At 40.9% G+C, this 17602-nt stretch overlaps 1 protein-coding gene across 1 annotated transcript in view; it reads left to right on the forward strand.

Moving 5' to 3' along the window:
- SPECC1 (sperm antigen with calponin homology and coiled-coil domains 1) overlaps positions 1–17602 on the forward strand; it is a 393222-nt gene that overhangs the window by 14657 nt on the left and 360963 nt on the right. The window contains exon 3 of the mRNA XM_012555496.2: positions 16116–16286. Within this exon, the coding sequence (XP_012410950.2) occupies positions 16116–16286 (171 nt within the window). The remainder of the gene's footprint in view (positions 1–16115; positions 16287–17602) is intronic.

The following is a 17602-nucleotide window of genomic DNA, read 5'->3' on the forward strand; positions in this document are numbered from 1 at the left end:
GCCGAAGAACCCATCTTGGGGGATCTCTCTCCCTTTAGAGCAGTTTCTCAGCCTTTCACTGCTGACATTTTGGACTGGATCAGTCTTTGTGTGGGGGCTGTCCTTGCATCGTAGGATGTTTAGCAGCACTTCTGGCCTCTACTGACTGGATGCCAGTAGCACCCCCAAGTTGTGACAACCAAAAATGTCTCTAGACACTGCCCAAAAGTCTCCCGGGGGTGCAAAATGGCTCAGGTTTAGAACCACTGCTCTAGAAGAGGTCAGAAGTAAGCTCAGCACACGTTCTAAAAGCTCTAGATGGATTTTTTTAACACGTTACTCACTTGCATTCTGTTTCCTGCCGTCACAAGAATGTCCCATGGCAACTGAGCTATGTGAACATTCTTGTTCTCAGACTTAAATGTTGTAACGTCCTGCTTCCTAGTGCTTTATTGTACTTTCAGGCGAGACCTTCATGCCCTCCCCACTCCCAGCTACCTTACTGTTTTGTGATAGTCCAGTATTGTTTCCCACTCTCCTTTCTGTTTACTTGCCTCAGACGACTAATAGAGCTGAAGTCCCAAGATAACCCCCGTCAGCAGAGCTCTGAATGTGCAGATTAAGTAGCAGAGTAACACATTTGGAGGAAGCGGAGACTATGTGTTGGCTCTACTTTTCCCCAGTGCCCAAACACCTTATTGTGTTCCTAATATAGTTGTTCCCTTTTCCCTCCTCCCTTCTTTCTTTTCTACTTTATGCTGAACAATTTATTAGTTACGTTTTAAGCATAAGTGTTACACTATTCTGAAGAAGAAGGAAGCCTGGTAAAGAAAATGAAATGTTTGACATTTTTAAAGATAACAATCCTGGAAAGAATCTTCCCTCACCCTCTCTGGGAGTGGATTCCTAGATGATTAGCTGTGACTCTTTGATCAGTTTGCTCCTTTGTGATGTTTATGAGGATTTTCAGAAATCAGGAATTAATAAGAGACCTTTTTTCATTAGTTGCCTTGTACTTGGCCAGAAGCTATCCATTTATTTCATGTTACTAATTCATAGTCATGAGAAAACGTCAAATAGCATTCACATCTGTGTTTAATCTTTCAGCAACAAGGATTTATTAAAACTGGGACCAATTCTAATGATCATAAGCTGTCTGCTCTCTGTGTTTATTTTCCTCTCCACTATCTTTAACATTTCCAAATTAAAAAACGCTATGTTGTGTATAAAAAGGGACCCTGGTGGCGCAGTGGTTAAGAACTGCGGCTGTTAACCAAAAGGTCAACAGTTCGAATCCACCAACCTCCTTGGAAACCCTACGGGACAGTTCTACTCTGTCCTATAGGGTCGCTACAAGTTGGAATTGACTCGACGGCAATGAGTTTGGTACTTTGGTTTTGTGTCTAAAAAGAGCGCTTTCTGTAAATCTGTTGTTTGGTTCCTGCCACTGTCTATGTAAGTGATCTATCATTGTGTATTGTTAACTTCATAAAACAGAGCAGCCCTCTCTTTAACACAATTAACAGCTTTTGTTGGGAAGGCAGCTAATATTTGTTGAGTGCCTTCTGTGTGCTGGGCACTTCATATATGTGTTCTAGTTGAATCTTCATGATTTTGTGAAGTAGGCGTTCATAACTCCATTTTATTTTATGAAGATTTTGAGAGTTATAATGCTTAAAAACCATGCCCAAGTTCACGTAGTAAATAGCAGAGCTGGATTTGGTTGTTGTTGTTGTGTGCTGTCAAGTCGATTCCAACTCATAGTGACCCTATAGGACAGAGTAGAACTGCCTCATAGGGTTTCCAAGGGGCAGCTATAGCAGAGGTTATTCTGCAAGGCTATATCCCAAGGGCTTCCAACCAGCTTTTTGTTGTTGTTCAAACCCCTGCTGAGAATCTGCATTTCTAACAAATTCCCAGGAAGTTATGCATAAGAATCACTTGGGGATCTTGTTAAACTAGAGATTCTGATTCAGTGTGTCTGGGGTGGAAATGCAAATTCTCAGCAGAGAACTTGTTATAAATGCAAATTCTCAGCAGGGGTTTGAACCAAACAAAGCTGGTTCGAAGCCCTACTGTATCCACGCCTGGGATTTAGGAGCAGAGGTTTTGGAGCCAACTAAGACTGGGTTTGAATCTTGGCTTCATCTAAACTGTGATTTGGGCAAGTTGTTTGACCTCCCAAGCCAAGTGAAGTTTCCCTCTCTGTAAAATGGGGGGGCGGGGGAGGCATTTACCTCATAGGGTTACTGTGAGGATGTAATGAAACATGTACATGGAGCACTTAGCAGTGTCTTTCCAAGCTCAGCGTGCAATAACATAGCTGCTCTCACATCACTACAGCATTTGTGTAATTTATTAGTTCCCTATGTCAGAGAACCAGGCCGAGGTGGTAAGGGATGAGAGAGGAAGGTAGATGAGGAAGTGGAAAGTGGACTGTGTGAAAGTCTACAGAAAGGCAAGAGCGGGCTTAGGAGCACACCTGCTTCCCTTCAGCAAGAGCTCTTCCTGAAGGTGGACAGAGAGCCAGGCCAAAGCAGGCCACAGCCTGTGAGTGGACAGCCCCAAGGATGAGCCTCTCTGGGTCTGTTCGAGGTGAGTTAAGGTAAAAATACAACAACATGGAGTCCATGGGTGGGAGTGGGCAGAACACCCTGCTGCAGAGCAAGGGAGTGGGAGCAGCCTTCAGAAGATTTAGAGAGCACCAAGATGAGACAGGTGCAAGCTAGGGTGGAGGGTGGGGTGATGTTCAGCATTGTCCTAAGACATGGAGACAGGCGTAAGCAAGGAGTAAGGCTGCTGTTAAGTGCGAATGCGGTGAGAGAGCAGCTGTGCTTTCCTTACCTAGTGGTACTCAACCATTTCTTATACCTGTGGTTGATCCTGCCCAGCCCATCTGATTCCGTGGAGTGTGGGCCACTCCAGGAAATCCTACCTGGGCACTTTCCCTACCTATGGGGTTCTCTTCCTGGTTAACGTGACTAGGTCACTAATTATTTCAATTCTGAAGGAGATGAAATTTGAAGGAAAGAACCTGGCTGATGGATGGATACAAAGTGGATAGCTTAGTCCAGGAAAAACAATAATGGGAGAAAAGACTCAAGGAAGCTAAGAAACAGCATGGTCCGCAAGAGGGGTCCAGGTGAGAACAGTTCTCTGGGCAGATTCATTTAGAAATCATTTGACTGAGTTCAGAAGGTGTTGGGAGAACAGAGAAAGAGGTATGACTGTACAAACGAAGTGACTCAGAGAAGTTGGCCTCAGAGTGACCAGCTCATCAGAGTCTTTGAAAAATGGCTGAACATTTTTAGGTGCACTGCCCGGAAGACTATCAAATTTGTTGCCAGAGATTAAGAGAGCAGTTTAGATCTTTAAATTTTGACTGAGATAGCTTGTGTGTGTGTGTGTGTGTGTGTGTGTGTGTGTGTTTTAGGTGAAAGTTTACAGCGGAGTTTAGTTTCTCATTCAAAAATTTATACACAAATTGTTTTGACATTGGTTGCAATCCCCACAATGTGTCCACACTCTCCCCCTTTCCCTTCACATTCCAGAATCTCTGTGTCCATTTGTCCAGGTTTCCTGTCCCTTCCTGCCTTCTCTTCTTTGCTTTTGGGCAGGAGTTGCCCATTTGGTCTAATATGCTTGATTGAACTAAGAAGCACGTTATTGTTTGTTTTATAGGCCTGTCTAATCTTTGGCTGAAAGGTGGACTTCAGGAGTGGCTTCAGTTGTGAATTGGCAAGGTGTCTTAGTTATCTAGTGCTTCTATAACAGAAATACCACAAGTAGGTGGCTTCAACAAACAGAAGTTTATTCTCTCACAGTCTAGTAGGCTACAAGTCCAAATTCAGGGGGCCAACTCCAGGGGAAGGCTTTCTCTCTCTGTCAGCTCTGGAGGAAGGTCCTTGTCATCAATCCTTCCCTGGACTAGGAGCTTCTCAGGACAGGGACTCCAGGCACTACTTTCTTGGTGGTATGAGGTCTCCATGTCTCTCTACTCTCTTCTGTCTTTTATATCTCGAAAGAGATTGGCTCAAGACACAATCCGATCTTGTAGATTGAGTCCTGCCTCATTAACATAACTGCCCTTAATCCCACCTCATCAACATCATAGAGTTAGGATTTACAACACATAGGAAGATCACATCAGGTGTCAAAATGGTGGACAGTCACACAATACTGGGAATCATGGCCTAGCCAAGTTGACACATATTTCGGGGGGACACAATTCAATAGATTGCACAGGGGTGTCCAAGGGCAGTAGTCTCATAGGTCTGGTCTATTTTTGTGAATTTGAGAATTTTATTCTACATTTTTCTCCCTCTGTGTCTGGACCCTCTATTGTGATCCTTGTCAGAATGGTCGGTGGTGGTGGCTGGGCACCATCTAGTTGTTCAGAGCTCAGGCTGTTGAAGGCTGTGATTCATATGGTCCATTAGTCCTTTGGACTAATATTTTCCTTGTGTCTGTCATTTTCTTCATTCTCCTTTGCCCTGAACATGATGGAACCAATAGATGTATTTTTAGATGGCCGCTCAAAAGCTTTTAAGACCCCAAACGCTACTCACCGAGGTAGTATGTAGAACATTTTCTTTAAAACTATGTTTTGCCATAGTTTATAAAGAAAATGTTCTACATTCTACCTTGGTGAGTAGCATCTGGGGTCTTAAAAGCCTGTGAGCAGCCATATAAGATACTCCACTGGTCTCACCCCTTCGGGAGCAAGGGAGAATGAAGAAAACAAGATTCAAGGGAAAGAATAGTCCAAAGGACTGATGGATCACAACTACCACAGCCTCCACCAGACTGAGTCCAGTACAACTAGATGGTGCCCAGCTACCATCACTGACTGCTCTGATAGGGATCACAACAGAGGTTCCCAACAGAGCTGGAAAAAAATGTAGAACAAAATTCTAACTCACAGAAAAGGACTAGACTCACTGGCCTGACAGAGACTGGAGAAACCCCAACAGTATGGTGCCTGGACACCCTTTTAGCTCAGTAATGAAGTCACTCCCGAGGTTCACCCTTCAGCCAAAGATTAGACAGGCCCATAAAACAAAACGTGACTAAAGGAGCACACCAGCCCAGGAACAAGGACTAGATGGTATGAGAGGACAGGAAAGCTGGTAATAGGGAATCCAAGGTCGAGAAGGGAGAATGTTGACATGTCGTGGGGTTGTTAAGCAATGTCATAAAACAATATGTGTACTGTTTAATGAGAAAATGTTCTGTAAACCACCTAAAGTACAATAAAAAAAAAGTATTATTAAAAAAACTATGTTATGTCAATAGACCTAGTTGCCGCCCGCCGTCCCCACCCCCCCACCAGACCATGGTTCCAGTAACTCAGGCCCTCAAGGTATTTGGATGTATCTAGGAAGCTTCTATGGCTTTGCCTTGGTCAAGTTGTGCTGACTTCCCCTATATGGTGTGTTGTCTTTCCTTTCACCAAAGTTAACACTTGTCTATTATCGAGTTGGAGCCCTGGTGGCACAGTGGTTAAGTGATACGACTCCTAACCCAAAGGTCAGCAGTTCAAATCCACCAGCTGCTTCTTAGAAACCCTGTGGGGCAGTTCTGCTCTGTCCTATAGAGTCGCTACGGGTCGGAATCGACTCGACTGCACCAGGTTTGTTTGTTTGTTTTTCCATTATCTGGTTGGTGATTTCCACTCCCCAAACCTTCCGCACTCTCACCCCGTAACCATCAAAGATTGTTTTTTTTTCTGTGTGTAAACCTTTTCTTGGGTTTTTATAATAGTGGTCTCATACAATATTTGCCATTTTGTGACTGACTTATTTCACTCAGCATAATCGCTTCCAGATTCATCCATGTTACGAGATGTTTCATGGATTCATTGTTAGTTTTTATCATTGCGTAGTATTCCATTGTGTGTATGTACCATAATTTGTTTATCCATCCGTTTATGGGCACTTAGGTTGTTTCCATCTTTTTGCTATTGTGAATAATGCTGCAGTGGACATATGTCTATTTGTGTGACGGCTCTTATTTCTCTAGGATACGTTCCTAGGAGTGGGACTGCTGGATCATATGCTATTTCTATTTCTGGTTTTTTCAGGAGATGCCATATCTTTTTCTATAGTGGTTGTACCATTTTACATTCCCACCAGCAGTGTATAAGAGTTCTAACCTCCCCACAACCTCTCCAACATTTGTTATTTTCTGTTTTTTTTTTTTATTTGTGCCAGTAATGTTAGGGTGAGATGATATCTCATTGATATCTCATTGTAGTTTTGATTTGCTTTTCTCTAATGGCTCATGGGAGCCCTGGTGGCAAAGTGGTTAAGAGCTGATAACCAAAAGGTTGGCAGTTCAAATCAACCAACCGCTCCTTGGGAACCTTATGGGACAGTTCTCCTCTGTCCTATAGGGCCAATTTGAGTCAGAACCGACTCGATGGCACCTAACAATAACAACAGCAGTGGCTAATGATAGCAAGCATTTCCTCATGTACTGTTAGCTGCCTGAATGTCTTCTTTGGTAAAGTGTCTGTTCATATCCTTTGCCCATTTTGTAATTGGATTATTGTCATTTTGTTATTGAGGTGTTGAAGTATTCTATAGATTTTAGAGATTAGACCCTTGTTGGTTATGTCATAGCCAAAAAATTTTTTCCCAGTCTGTAGATTCTCTTTTTACTCTTTTGGTGAATTCTTTTCATGAGCATGAGTGTTTAATTTTTAGGAGCTCCCAGTTATCTAGTTTATCTTCTGATGTTTGTGCATTGTTAGTTACAGTTTGTATTGTATTTACACCATGTATTACGGCCCCTAGCATTGTCCCTATTTTTCTTCCATGATCTTTTATCATTTTAGGTTTTATATTTAGGTCTTTGATCCATTTTGAGTTACTTTTTGTGTATGGTGTGAGGTATGGGTCCTGTTTCATTTTTTTTTTACAGATGGACATCCAGTTTTACCAGTACCATTTGTTAAAAAGACCCTCTTTTCCCTGTTTAATGGACTTTGGGCCTTTGTCAAAGATCAGCTGACCATAGGTGGATAGATTCACATCTGTGTTCTCAATTCTGTTCATTTGGTCTGTATGTCTGTTGTACCAGCACCAGGCTGTTTTGACTACCATGGCTGTACAGTAGGTTCTGAGCTCAGGTAGTGTGAGGCCTCCAACTTTTTTCTTTTTCTTCAGTAATGCTTTGCTTGTCCGGGGCCTCTTTCTTTTCCATATAAAGTTGGTGATTAGTTTTGTCATCTCATTAAAGAATGCTATTGGTATTTGGATCAGATTGCATTATATCTGTAGATTGCTTTGGGTAGGATTGACATTTTAACAATATTGAATCTTCCTATACATGTGCATGATATATTTTTCCATTTATGTAGACCTCTTGGTTTCTTGCAGTAGTGTTTTGTAGTTTTTTTTTTTTTTTGTATAGGTCTTATACATCCCTGGTTAGATTTATTCCTAAGTATTTTATCTTTTTAGGGGCTATTAAAAACAGTATTGTTTTCTAGATTCTCTTTTCGAAATTCTCTTTGTTATTGTATAGGAATCCAACTGATTTTTGTATGTTGGTCTTCTATCCTGCTATTCTGCTGAATCTTTCTATTAGTTCCAGTAGTTTTCTTGTGGAATCTTTGGGTTCTCTATATATAGGATCATATCATCTGTGAATAGGGATAGTTTTACTTCTTTCTTTCCAATCTGGATGCCCTTTATTTCTTTTTCTTGCCTTATTGATACCTAGGACTTCAGCACAACGTTAAATAGGAATGGTGATAAAGAGCATCCTTGTCTTGTTCTCGTTCTCAGGGGGAATGCTTTCAGCTTCTCTCCATTGAGAATGATGCTAGCTGTTGTTTTTGTATGGGTGCCGTTTATTATGTTGAGGAAATCGCCTTCTATTCCTATTGAGAGTTTTTATCAGGAATAATGGGTATTGGACTTTATCAAATGCCTTTTCTGCATCAGTTGACATGATCATGTGATTCTTTTCTTTTATTCTTTCTATGTGGTGGATTATATTGATTGATTTTCTAATGTTGAACCATCCTTGCATAGCTGGCATGAATCCCACTTGGTCGTGCTGTATTATTTTTTTGATATGATGCTGAATTCTATTGGCTAGAATTTTGTTGAGAATTTTTGCATCTATATTCATGAGATATTGCTCTGTGATTTTTCTTTTTTTGTGGTTTCTTTGCCTGGCTTTGGCATCAGGGTTATGCTGGCTTCATAGAATGAATTTGGGAGTATTCTTTCTTTTTCTATGCTCTGAAATAGTTTGAGTAGTACTAGTGTGAGATGTTATCTGAATGTTTGGTAGAATTCTCCAGTGAAGCCATCCGGGCCAGGGCCTTTTTCTTGTTGGGAGTTTTTTTTTTTATTACCTCTTCAATCTCTTCTCTTGTTATGGGTGTGTTCAGATTTTCTGTTTCAATTTGTGTTAGTTTAGGTAGGTAATGTGTTTCTAGAAGTTTGTCCATTTCCTCTAGGTTCTCAAATTTGTTAGTACAGTTTTTCATAATATTCTGTTATGATCCTTTTTATTTCATTTGGGTCTGTTGTAATGTCCCCTGACTCATTTTTTATGTCAGTTATTTGCTTCCCATCTTGTTTTCCTTTTGTTAGTTTAGCCAATGGCTTGTTGATCTTTTCAGAGAACCAACTTTAGGTGTTGTTGATTCTTTCTATTTTTTTTTTTTTGTTGTTGTTGTTCTCTATTTCATATATTTCTGCTCAAATCTTTATTATTTCCTTTCTTCTGGTGCCTGTGGGCTTCTTTTACTGTTCTCTGTCAATTTTTCGAGTTGTAGGCCTAACATTTTGATTTTGCCTGTTCTTCTTTTTGATGTATCCACTTATTGCTATAAATTGACCTGAAAACACTGCTTTTGCTATGTCCCAAAGATTTTAGTATGATGTGTTTCTGTTCTCATTTAATTCTATGATTTTTTTTATTCCCTCTTTGATTTCTTCTATTACCTACTTGTTTTTAAGCAAAGTGTGTTTCAGTTTCCATGTATTTGATTTTTTTTCCTTGCTCTTCCTGTTCTTGATTTCTACTTTTATAGCATTGTGTTGAGAAAGAATGTGTTGTATTGTTTCAATGTTTTGGATTTTATGGAGGGAGGGCTGTTTTGTGGCCTAAAATGTGATCTGTTCTGGAGAATGCTCCATGAGCATTGCAAAAGAATGTATACTTTGCTGCTGTTAGGTGGAGTGTTCTATGTATGTCTGTGAGGTCAGGTTGGTTGATTGTGGCCTTTAGATCTCCTGTGTCTTTGTTGAGTTTCTTTCTAGATGTTCTGCCCTTTACTGAGAGTGGTACGTTGAATTCTCCTACTATTATCGTGGAGCTATCTATTTCTCTTTTCAGTGCTTTTAGAGTTTGTTTTATATAATTTGGAGCCCTGTTATTTGGTGCATAGATATTTATTGGAGTTATGTCTTCTTGGTGGATTGTTGGATTGTCCCTTGAATCATTACATAATGTCCTTCCTTGTCTTTTAAGGTTGATTTTGCCTTAAAGTCTTTTTTTATCTGGATTACTATTGCTACTTCTGGCCTTTTTTTGTTACTGTTTGCTTGATATATTTTTCCATCATTTGATTTTTCATATATTTATGTCTTTGTGTCTAAGGTGTGTCTCTTGTAGACAGCATACTGATAGGCTGTTCTTTTCTATCCATTCTGCCACTCTGTCTTTTTGCAGGTACATTTAAGCCATTTACATTCAGTGTGATTATCAATGGGATGAGTTTATTGGTGTTGTATTGTGCTTATTTTCTGTGGTGCTGACGTTTCTTTGTTCCTCTTACTTTCCTGTACTGAGTTCCTTTTGTTTATGGACTTTCTTGTCTTTCATTATTATAGGTTTTGTGTTTATTTAGATTTTATGTTTTTCTTTTTTATTCTGATGAGTAGGTTTGTTAATTTTCTTTGTGATTACCTTGAAATTTATTCTTATCTTCCTAAGTTTGAAGAAGTCTTTTATTACTTGACATCACCTTGATTTCCTCTCCATTTGCTATTTCTATACCTACACTGTTTATTACCCCTTTTAATGTTTTGACATTGTCATCATTTACAGATTGACATCTCAGTTTCCTTGTTTTAAGTCTTTTAGATCTGTTTTATTTTGAGAGTTCTTTATGAGAGTTCTTTACTTAGGTTGGTATCTGGCTGGTGCTGTCCTGTGTTCTAGACTCCAGTTATCCCCTGATATTGTTGGTTCTCTAACCAAAAGATTCTCGTTAGTATTTCTTGTACATTTGGTTTGGTTTTTACAAATTCCTTTAATTTCTGTTTATCTGGAGATGTCCTAATTTCACCATAATGTTTGAGGGAGCGTTTTGCAGGATATATTATTCTAAGTTGGCAGTTTTTTTCTTTCAGGGTTTTATGTATGTCATCCCATTGCCTTCTTGCCTGCATAGTTTCTGCTGAGTAATCAGAGTTTAGTCTTATTGTTTCCCCCTTGTAAGTGACTTTTCGTATTTCTTGAGCTGCTCTCAGGATTCTTTGTGTTTGGTTTTGGCGAGTGTGATTGATATGCCTTGGTGACTTTCTTTTGGGGTCTGTCTTATATGGGGTTCATGGAGCTTCTTGGATTGTCAACTTTTCATTTTTTATAATATTTGGGAAGTTTTCTGCCAGCAAATCTTCAACAATCTTCTCTGTGTTTTCCATTTTCTCCTCCTGTTCTTGAACTCCAATAACATGCAAATTTTTGCTTTTGATTGTGTCCCATATAATTCTTAGGTTTTCTTCATTGTTTTCTTTGATTTGTCCTCAAACAAAGTAGCATCCATGAATTTGTCTTGAATCTCACTGATTCTGTCTTCCATTGTTTCAAGTTTGCTCCTAAAACCTTCTATTAAGTTGTCAATTTCTGAAATTTTGGATTTCTAATTGCTGTTTTTGTATGATTTCTAATTGTTTATTTCAACGTTTTGTTCTTGTATTATTTTCCTGAATTCTTCTATTGCTGTGTCTGTGTTTTTCTTGATTTTTGGCTGTTTTCATCTTTGTTTTCCATAATTTTGTCTATTTTTTCTTGGTTTTGTCTGTATTTTCCTTGATGTCTTTCCTAATCTCTTGGAGAACTGTAAATATTTGTCATTTGAATTCCATCTCAGGTTGTTCCACTGCCTTCTACCAGAAGGTCATCTGATTATTTATTTTGGTCATTTGCTGAAGCCATCTTGTCCCGGTTTTTTATATGCTTTGATATTGTCTGCTGTCTCCAAGACATTATTTTCTTTATTGATTGTATGTGTTTTTGTTTCATCCTGTTTCTTTGTTTTGTTTTGATATGTCAGGGTGGATGGACCAGGTGTGCTTTGCTGCTTGCTTGTGAGCAAGATAGCTCTCACCACCATGTCCGGGTGGGCAGGGCAGCAGCAGGCAGGGAAAGCCTCCCTTACTGTACACTTGTTTGGCAAGGTGGCTGAGGGTGGACTGGGCAGGCGCTGTCTGCCTCCTGATGGTCCACTGGCGCGGGAGCATTCACAGCCCCTCATCAGGTAGGCAGGTGTGTCCTACAAGGAGTGGTACAGGCTTGCTTCCCATCGTTTAACAGCCGTTCTAGTGGCAAGAGGAGAGGGGCATCCAGACATAGTGCGATGGTGGGCATAAGCCAGGGATGCTCTAGCTGCAGTGGCACAGCGAGGACTGGCGGGAAGGGGAGATGGTGTGCTGGATGTGTGCTCTCTCCTTGTTGGGAGCTCTGTAAAGTTGCCTTCCCATACTGCCTGTCCACGGTCATTGCTGGCTGTGCTCCAAAATGGCGATGCTGTGTCGTGTTAGTTGGCAGGGGACCTCCGCTCTGTATCTTTCCTTGTTTCTGTTTTCCTTCAGCTTCTTCTTCCATTTGGTATTTGATTTAGTTCTTTATCCCTTCATTTGATGTATAGGGTTCCAGGATTGATGTTTATATCTGTTTTGCTTAGTTTTTTGGGTCTTTGCTGCAGAGGGATGGCATGATGTGTCTGTCTGGGATACCATGTTGGCTCCTCCACTCTGAGATAGCTTTTATACCAAGGATGTCAACTCATGAAACATTTTTTAAAAAGATGGCAAGGAAAATTTCCAACCTCTTCCTGATGCTTTTCATATTCATGTTATCTTTCTTTGAGGAGTAAATAAAAAGGCGTTGACCTAGGCAGATTTCGTAAAATATGTACATGTTTTAGAATCACTTTATGTTTTCATAAAGTAGACCCTGTAATAGTCACTTCTAAATAGTTATAGTCACAATGGAGGCCCTGGGTGGTGTGAACAGTTAATGTGTTCAGTTGCTGTCGTAGATTGAATTGTGTCCCCAAAAAATATCCGTCAATTTGGCTATGTGATGATTCCCAGTATTGTGTGATTGTCCACCATTTTGTCATTTGATGTGATTTTCCTATGTGTTGTAAATCCTATCACTATGATGTTAATGAGATGGATTAGCGACAGTTATATTGATGAGATCTACAAGATTAGATTGTGTCTTAAGCCAATCTCTTTTGAGATTAAAAGAGAGAAGTGAGCAGAGAGACAGCGGGACCTCATACCACAAAGAAAGCAGCACCGGGAGCAAAGCGCATCCTTTCGACCTGGGGTCACTGCACCTGAGAGGCTCCTCGACCAGGGGAAGATTGATGACAAGGATCTCCCTCCAGAGATGACAGAGAGATAAAGTCTTCCACTGGAGATGATGCCCTGAATTTGGACTTGTAGCATACTAGACTGTGAGAGGCAGCTTTCAGTATGGATACACCTCAACATAAAGGAAAGAAAAATCCTCACAAATGGACCGATAAGCAACATCGTAAATAGAGAAAAGATTGTAGTTGTCAAGGATTTCATTTTACTCCGATCCACAATCAACACCCATGGAAGCAACAGTCAAGAAATCAAAAGATGCATTGCAGTGGGAAAATCTGCTGCAAAAGACCTCGTTAAGTGTTGAAAAGCAAAGATATTACCTTGAAGACTAAGGTGTGCCTGACCCAAGCCATGGTGTTTTCAGTCGCCTCATATGCATGCGAAAGCTGGACGATGAATAAGGAAAACCAAAGAAGAACTGACGCCTCTGAATTGTCATGTTGGTGAAGAATAGAATATTGAATATACCATGGACTGCTAAAAGAATGAACGAATCTGTCTTGGAAGAAGTATAACCACAATGCTCCTTAGAAGCAAGGATGGCGAGACCGTGTCTCACATACTTTGGACATGTTATCAGGAGAGATCAGTCCCTGGAGAAGGACATCATGTTTGGTAATCAGCGAAAAAGAGGAAGACTCTCAATGAGTTGGATTGACACACTGGCTGCAACAATGGGCTCAAGCATAACAACAATTGTGAGGCTGTTGCAGGACTGGGCAGTGTTTTGTTCTATTGTACATAGGATTGCTGAGTCAGAACTGACTCGACAGCACTTAACAGCAGCAACAGACTGTGAGAGAATAAATTTCTCTTTGTTGAAGCCATCCACTTGTGATAGTTCTGTTATAACAGCACTAGATAACTAAGACACTAACCAAAAAATTGGCATGTCAAGTCCACCTGGAGGTGCCTCAGAAGAAAGGCCTAGTGATCTACTTTGGGAAAAAAAGCCACTGAAAATCTTACGGAGCACATTCTACGCTGACACACGTGGGGTCACCATAAGTCAGAATTGACTCCATGGCAACTGGTTTTTATAGTCACAACATAAAAGAGTGCCTTGATTAAAGCAGATAGTTCATTTAAGTCATCTCTATGAGTCAGACTGACATGTATTGACTGGTCATGTAAATAATTGGTAAAACTCACTGGTAATTCTCTTCAAGAATCATTCAGGGTATGTTAGTTCATTTTATATTGTGAGTCCTAATAAAATCGGTCACTTTATAGGTTTTAACTTAGGAATTCTGTCATTGTTGCTATGGAAACTGGCATTAAAAATTGTGGGTTGAGAAACAAAAAAAAATGGTGCTAAACGTCAATAAAATACATGAGAAGTACCATGCTTTTTTATACAGAATTGTTTTTTTAAATCATGATACCTGGAGCCTATCTGGGTTCTGAAATGATCATATAATAAGATCATGAATAATTTTTCTCAGAAACACTATGGAGAACAAATTGCAGAATCTTTTAAAACAGCATTTTTATCTGGAGACACATCCACGTAGCTGTCAGAATTGTAGTGCTATAGGGTGAGCTCCGGGTGGATTCCAGGCAGCAGCCACACACCACACACGTAGCTGGATAATCACTTGGTTTAAATAGGTATAGGGACTGATGACTCTTGCTGAGAGACCCTGTCAGTTGAATGGTCTGCTCTGGCCAGAAAAAGGAGATGAGTACAGAAGGAAGGCTCAGCCTGAACCAGGCTTGGGGAAAGCCATCTGTTATTTTTCTGTGGTGGCTAATGGGATGTACTGGGATGTAGTGAGGGGGTGGAAGCCCCAGAGAAGTGAGCAGGGACACTTAGCACCACCTCTGATATCTGCGAGCAGTGAGTGCCCTGTGAGTGTGTCCATTGGAGTTAGTTGCCACTGGTTGATGTTCGTTTAAGTGCATTTTTTGTTTCTTTGAAAGAATGAAGCATTACCTGTGGTTTTAGTATTCTGTGTTACGTCCTTGATGATTAGAGCCCATGGAATACGCAGGGTCAGAGTTGGAGCTGGATGAGATCTTGTTGTTGTTGTTGTTGGCTGCCGGAGCATTGGCTCCAGCTCCTGGTGACTCCATGTGCAACAGAAAGAAATGTTGCCCGGTCCTGCACCACCTTCATGATCATTGCTACGCTTGAGTCCATTGTTGTAGCCACTGTGTATTTTGGGTGCCTTGCAACCTAGAGGGCTCATCTTCCAGCACTATGATGGACAGTATTCTGTTGTTATCCATAAGGTTTTCATTGGCTGATTTTCAGAAGTAGATCGCCAGGCCTTTCTTCTTAGTCTGTCTTAGTCTGGAAGCTCCACTGAAACCTGTCCACTATAAGTGACCTTACAGGTATTTGAAATACCAGTGGCATAGCTTCCAACATCACAGCAACACTGAAGCCACCACAGTACAACACACTGACAGATGGGTGGTGGAGATGAGATCTTAGAGGTCCCATTACATTACTGATGGAAGAAATGGAGGTCCCATTACATTACTGACAGAAGAAGTTGAGGGATTTGCAGGGATTGCACCTACCTCAGGGATGACAGTGCTGATAGCAAGACTCAGGCTGGGCTACCTTCCATGTGTTTGTATGCTGATTTTTTTTCTTAGGTCTTCAGCTGTATGCTGCTACTTTGAGCAATTTTTTTTCATAAAATATTAGAGCAGTAACCTTGCCCTATGACATCAGGTGTGACCAAATAAAATATACTTTATTAGTTTTTAAATGATATCCATTTTTGTCCAAGAGGAGAAAAAAGGACAGTTTTTGTGGTTCTGTGAAATCTAGTTTTCAAATACTTTATCATGTATATTTAAACATTAAGTAGGTTGTTGTGTTGTCACCATTGAAGCGGCAAGGCTCATGGACCTATTACGTCTTGACTCAAGCTGGTCTGTTGTATATGGGCTAGTGTAATGCTGGGGGCAGTGGTGGCTCAGTGGTAGATTTTTTGCCTTACCCTCTGTCAGTAGAGACTTGCTTGTTGCTATGATGCTCAACAGGCTTCAGTGGAGCTACCAAACTAAGATAGACTAGAAGAAAGGACTGGCGATCTACTTCCAAAAATCAGCCAATGAAAAGCCCCATGGTTCACAATGGTCCAGTCTGCAACTGATCATGGGAATGATGCATACTGGGCAGCATTTCCTTCCGTTGTATATGGGGTCACAATAAGTAGGGGGTCGATTCAGTAGCAGCTAACAAGTGTTATGTATTCCTGACCGAGAAGGAGCTATCATTTGGCTGAAAAGTCATGTCAGAACAACAGTAATATTGCACATACGTTTTAAGAGTGTGATAAAGTTGCAGAGCTGTAAAAATTGACCCTAGTATAAAGGTATTATTTGAGAAATAAAATGTTCTATTTCTGGTCAAATCATAAGACCTAGTAAGTAGGTCTCTGTAATAGCAGTAGTGAATGTGGTATATGGGATAAAGCTGTATAGTGTCACTCAGCAGGTTCAAATTATACAAACATGTTTTTCTTTTCTCATTTTCTGCAGAAAGACAGATCCACTGAGGCAAATATGCGGAGCTCAGCCAAAGCCTGGAGCCCAGCCATCAAAGCTGGGAGCCATGGAACTGACCGTGTGCGGCCCCTCCCTGCATCCGCTTCCAGCATGAAGAGTTCCAAATCTTCAACATCTCTGGCTTTTGAGTCCCGACTCAGCAAGGTATGGACCAAAATGTACAGGGCAGGGCTGTTGGGCCTCCAGATGGTCCCTGGGTTGGGAGAATTGAAGAGTGCATTAAGCAAACCTAGTGGCCTTTCAAGGAAGAGGAAGAGGCTCCCACCAGGGCTTAAGAACCAGCACATCTTGACCTAAAGAAATGGAGAAAAGGGATTGTAGCAGGGGTACTTTGGGGTAGAGAAAGGATATATTCAAAATGTTTAACAACTCCAGGTCCTCTTCCTTGGATTAGTAGTCCCTGGGAGGTGCAAACAGTTAACGTGCTTAGTTACCAAAAGGTTGGAGGTTCAAGTCCACCCAAGGGCACTCAGAAGAAAGGCCTGGTAATCTACTTCTGAAAAATCAGCCTTTGAAAACCCTATGGAGAACAACCTAATGTCTATCAATGGATGAATGGATAAACAAAATGTGGTACCTGCTTACAATGGAATACTAATCAGAAATGAAGTCCTTATACATATTACAACATGGATGAAACTTGAAAACAGTATGCTGAGTGTAATAAGTCAATCACAAAAGGACAAACATTTTATGATCTCACTTATATGAAATAACAAGAATAGGCAAATGTATAGACCAAAGTGGTTACCAGAGGCAGAAGGAAGGGGGTGAGGAGGAGCCGTTGTTTGGGAGGGAGGGAGTTTATGTTTATGGTGATGTGACGTTAGGCAAGGATTATGGCTGCTGGTTGTACAACATGATTAATGTAATTGATGTCATGAAATTGTACACTTGAAAAATGTTGAATTGGCAAATGTTGTGTTGTATATAGTTTTACAACAATAAAAAGACACTCATGGGAGTGACCATGGGTTGAAATTGCCTCAGTGGTAGCTGGTTTGGTTTTTGGTTTGGCCTTGGATTCTGAGGACACTCCAGTCAGAGCTTCGTTCCAGTAGTCCACTGAGTAGGGTCAGGGTCACCAGTGATCGCCGCATCTCTAAAAACCCAGTCATCAGTTGTTCATGCCCGTCTTACTTTAGCTGTTAGCAGTGTCGGCGCTGTGATTGCTTTCTCCCTCCTCTGGGAATGCTGTCTTCTCTGGTTTTCTCCCCGTCACTGGCAGCGCCTCTGTAGTCTCCTCTTCTGGCTCCCCCCCACCATCTCCTCAGGTTCTGACATCGGGTTGGCCTGGGTCTCAGTCTTTGGTCCTTGTCTCTCTTCTAGCTACACTCATTGTCTAGGTCAGCGGTTTGCACCATGTCATACTGGATGCCTCTTTTACTACCCTAAGGAGAAATTCATAGGTGGTATAACCTAGTTAGGAGCTCTGGTGGTGCAGTGGTTAAAGAGCCCTG

The sequence above is a fragment of the Trichechus manatus genome, unplaced genomic scaffold, assembly GCF_000243295.1.
Source record: "Trichechus manatus latirostris isolate Lorelei unplaced genomic scaffold, TriManLat1.0 scaffold00040, whole genome shotgun sequence".
NCBI lineage: Eukaryota > Metazoa > Chordata > Mammalia > Sirenia > Trichechidae > Trichechus > Trichechus manatus.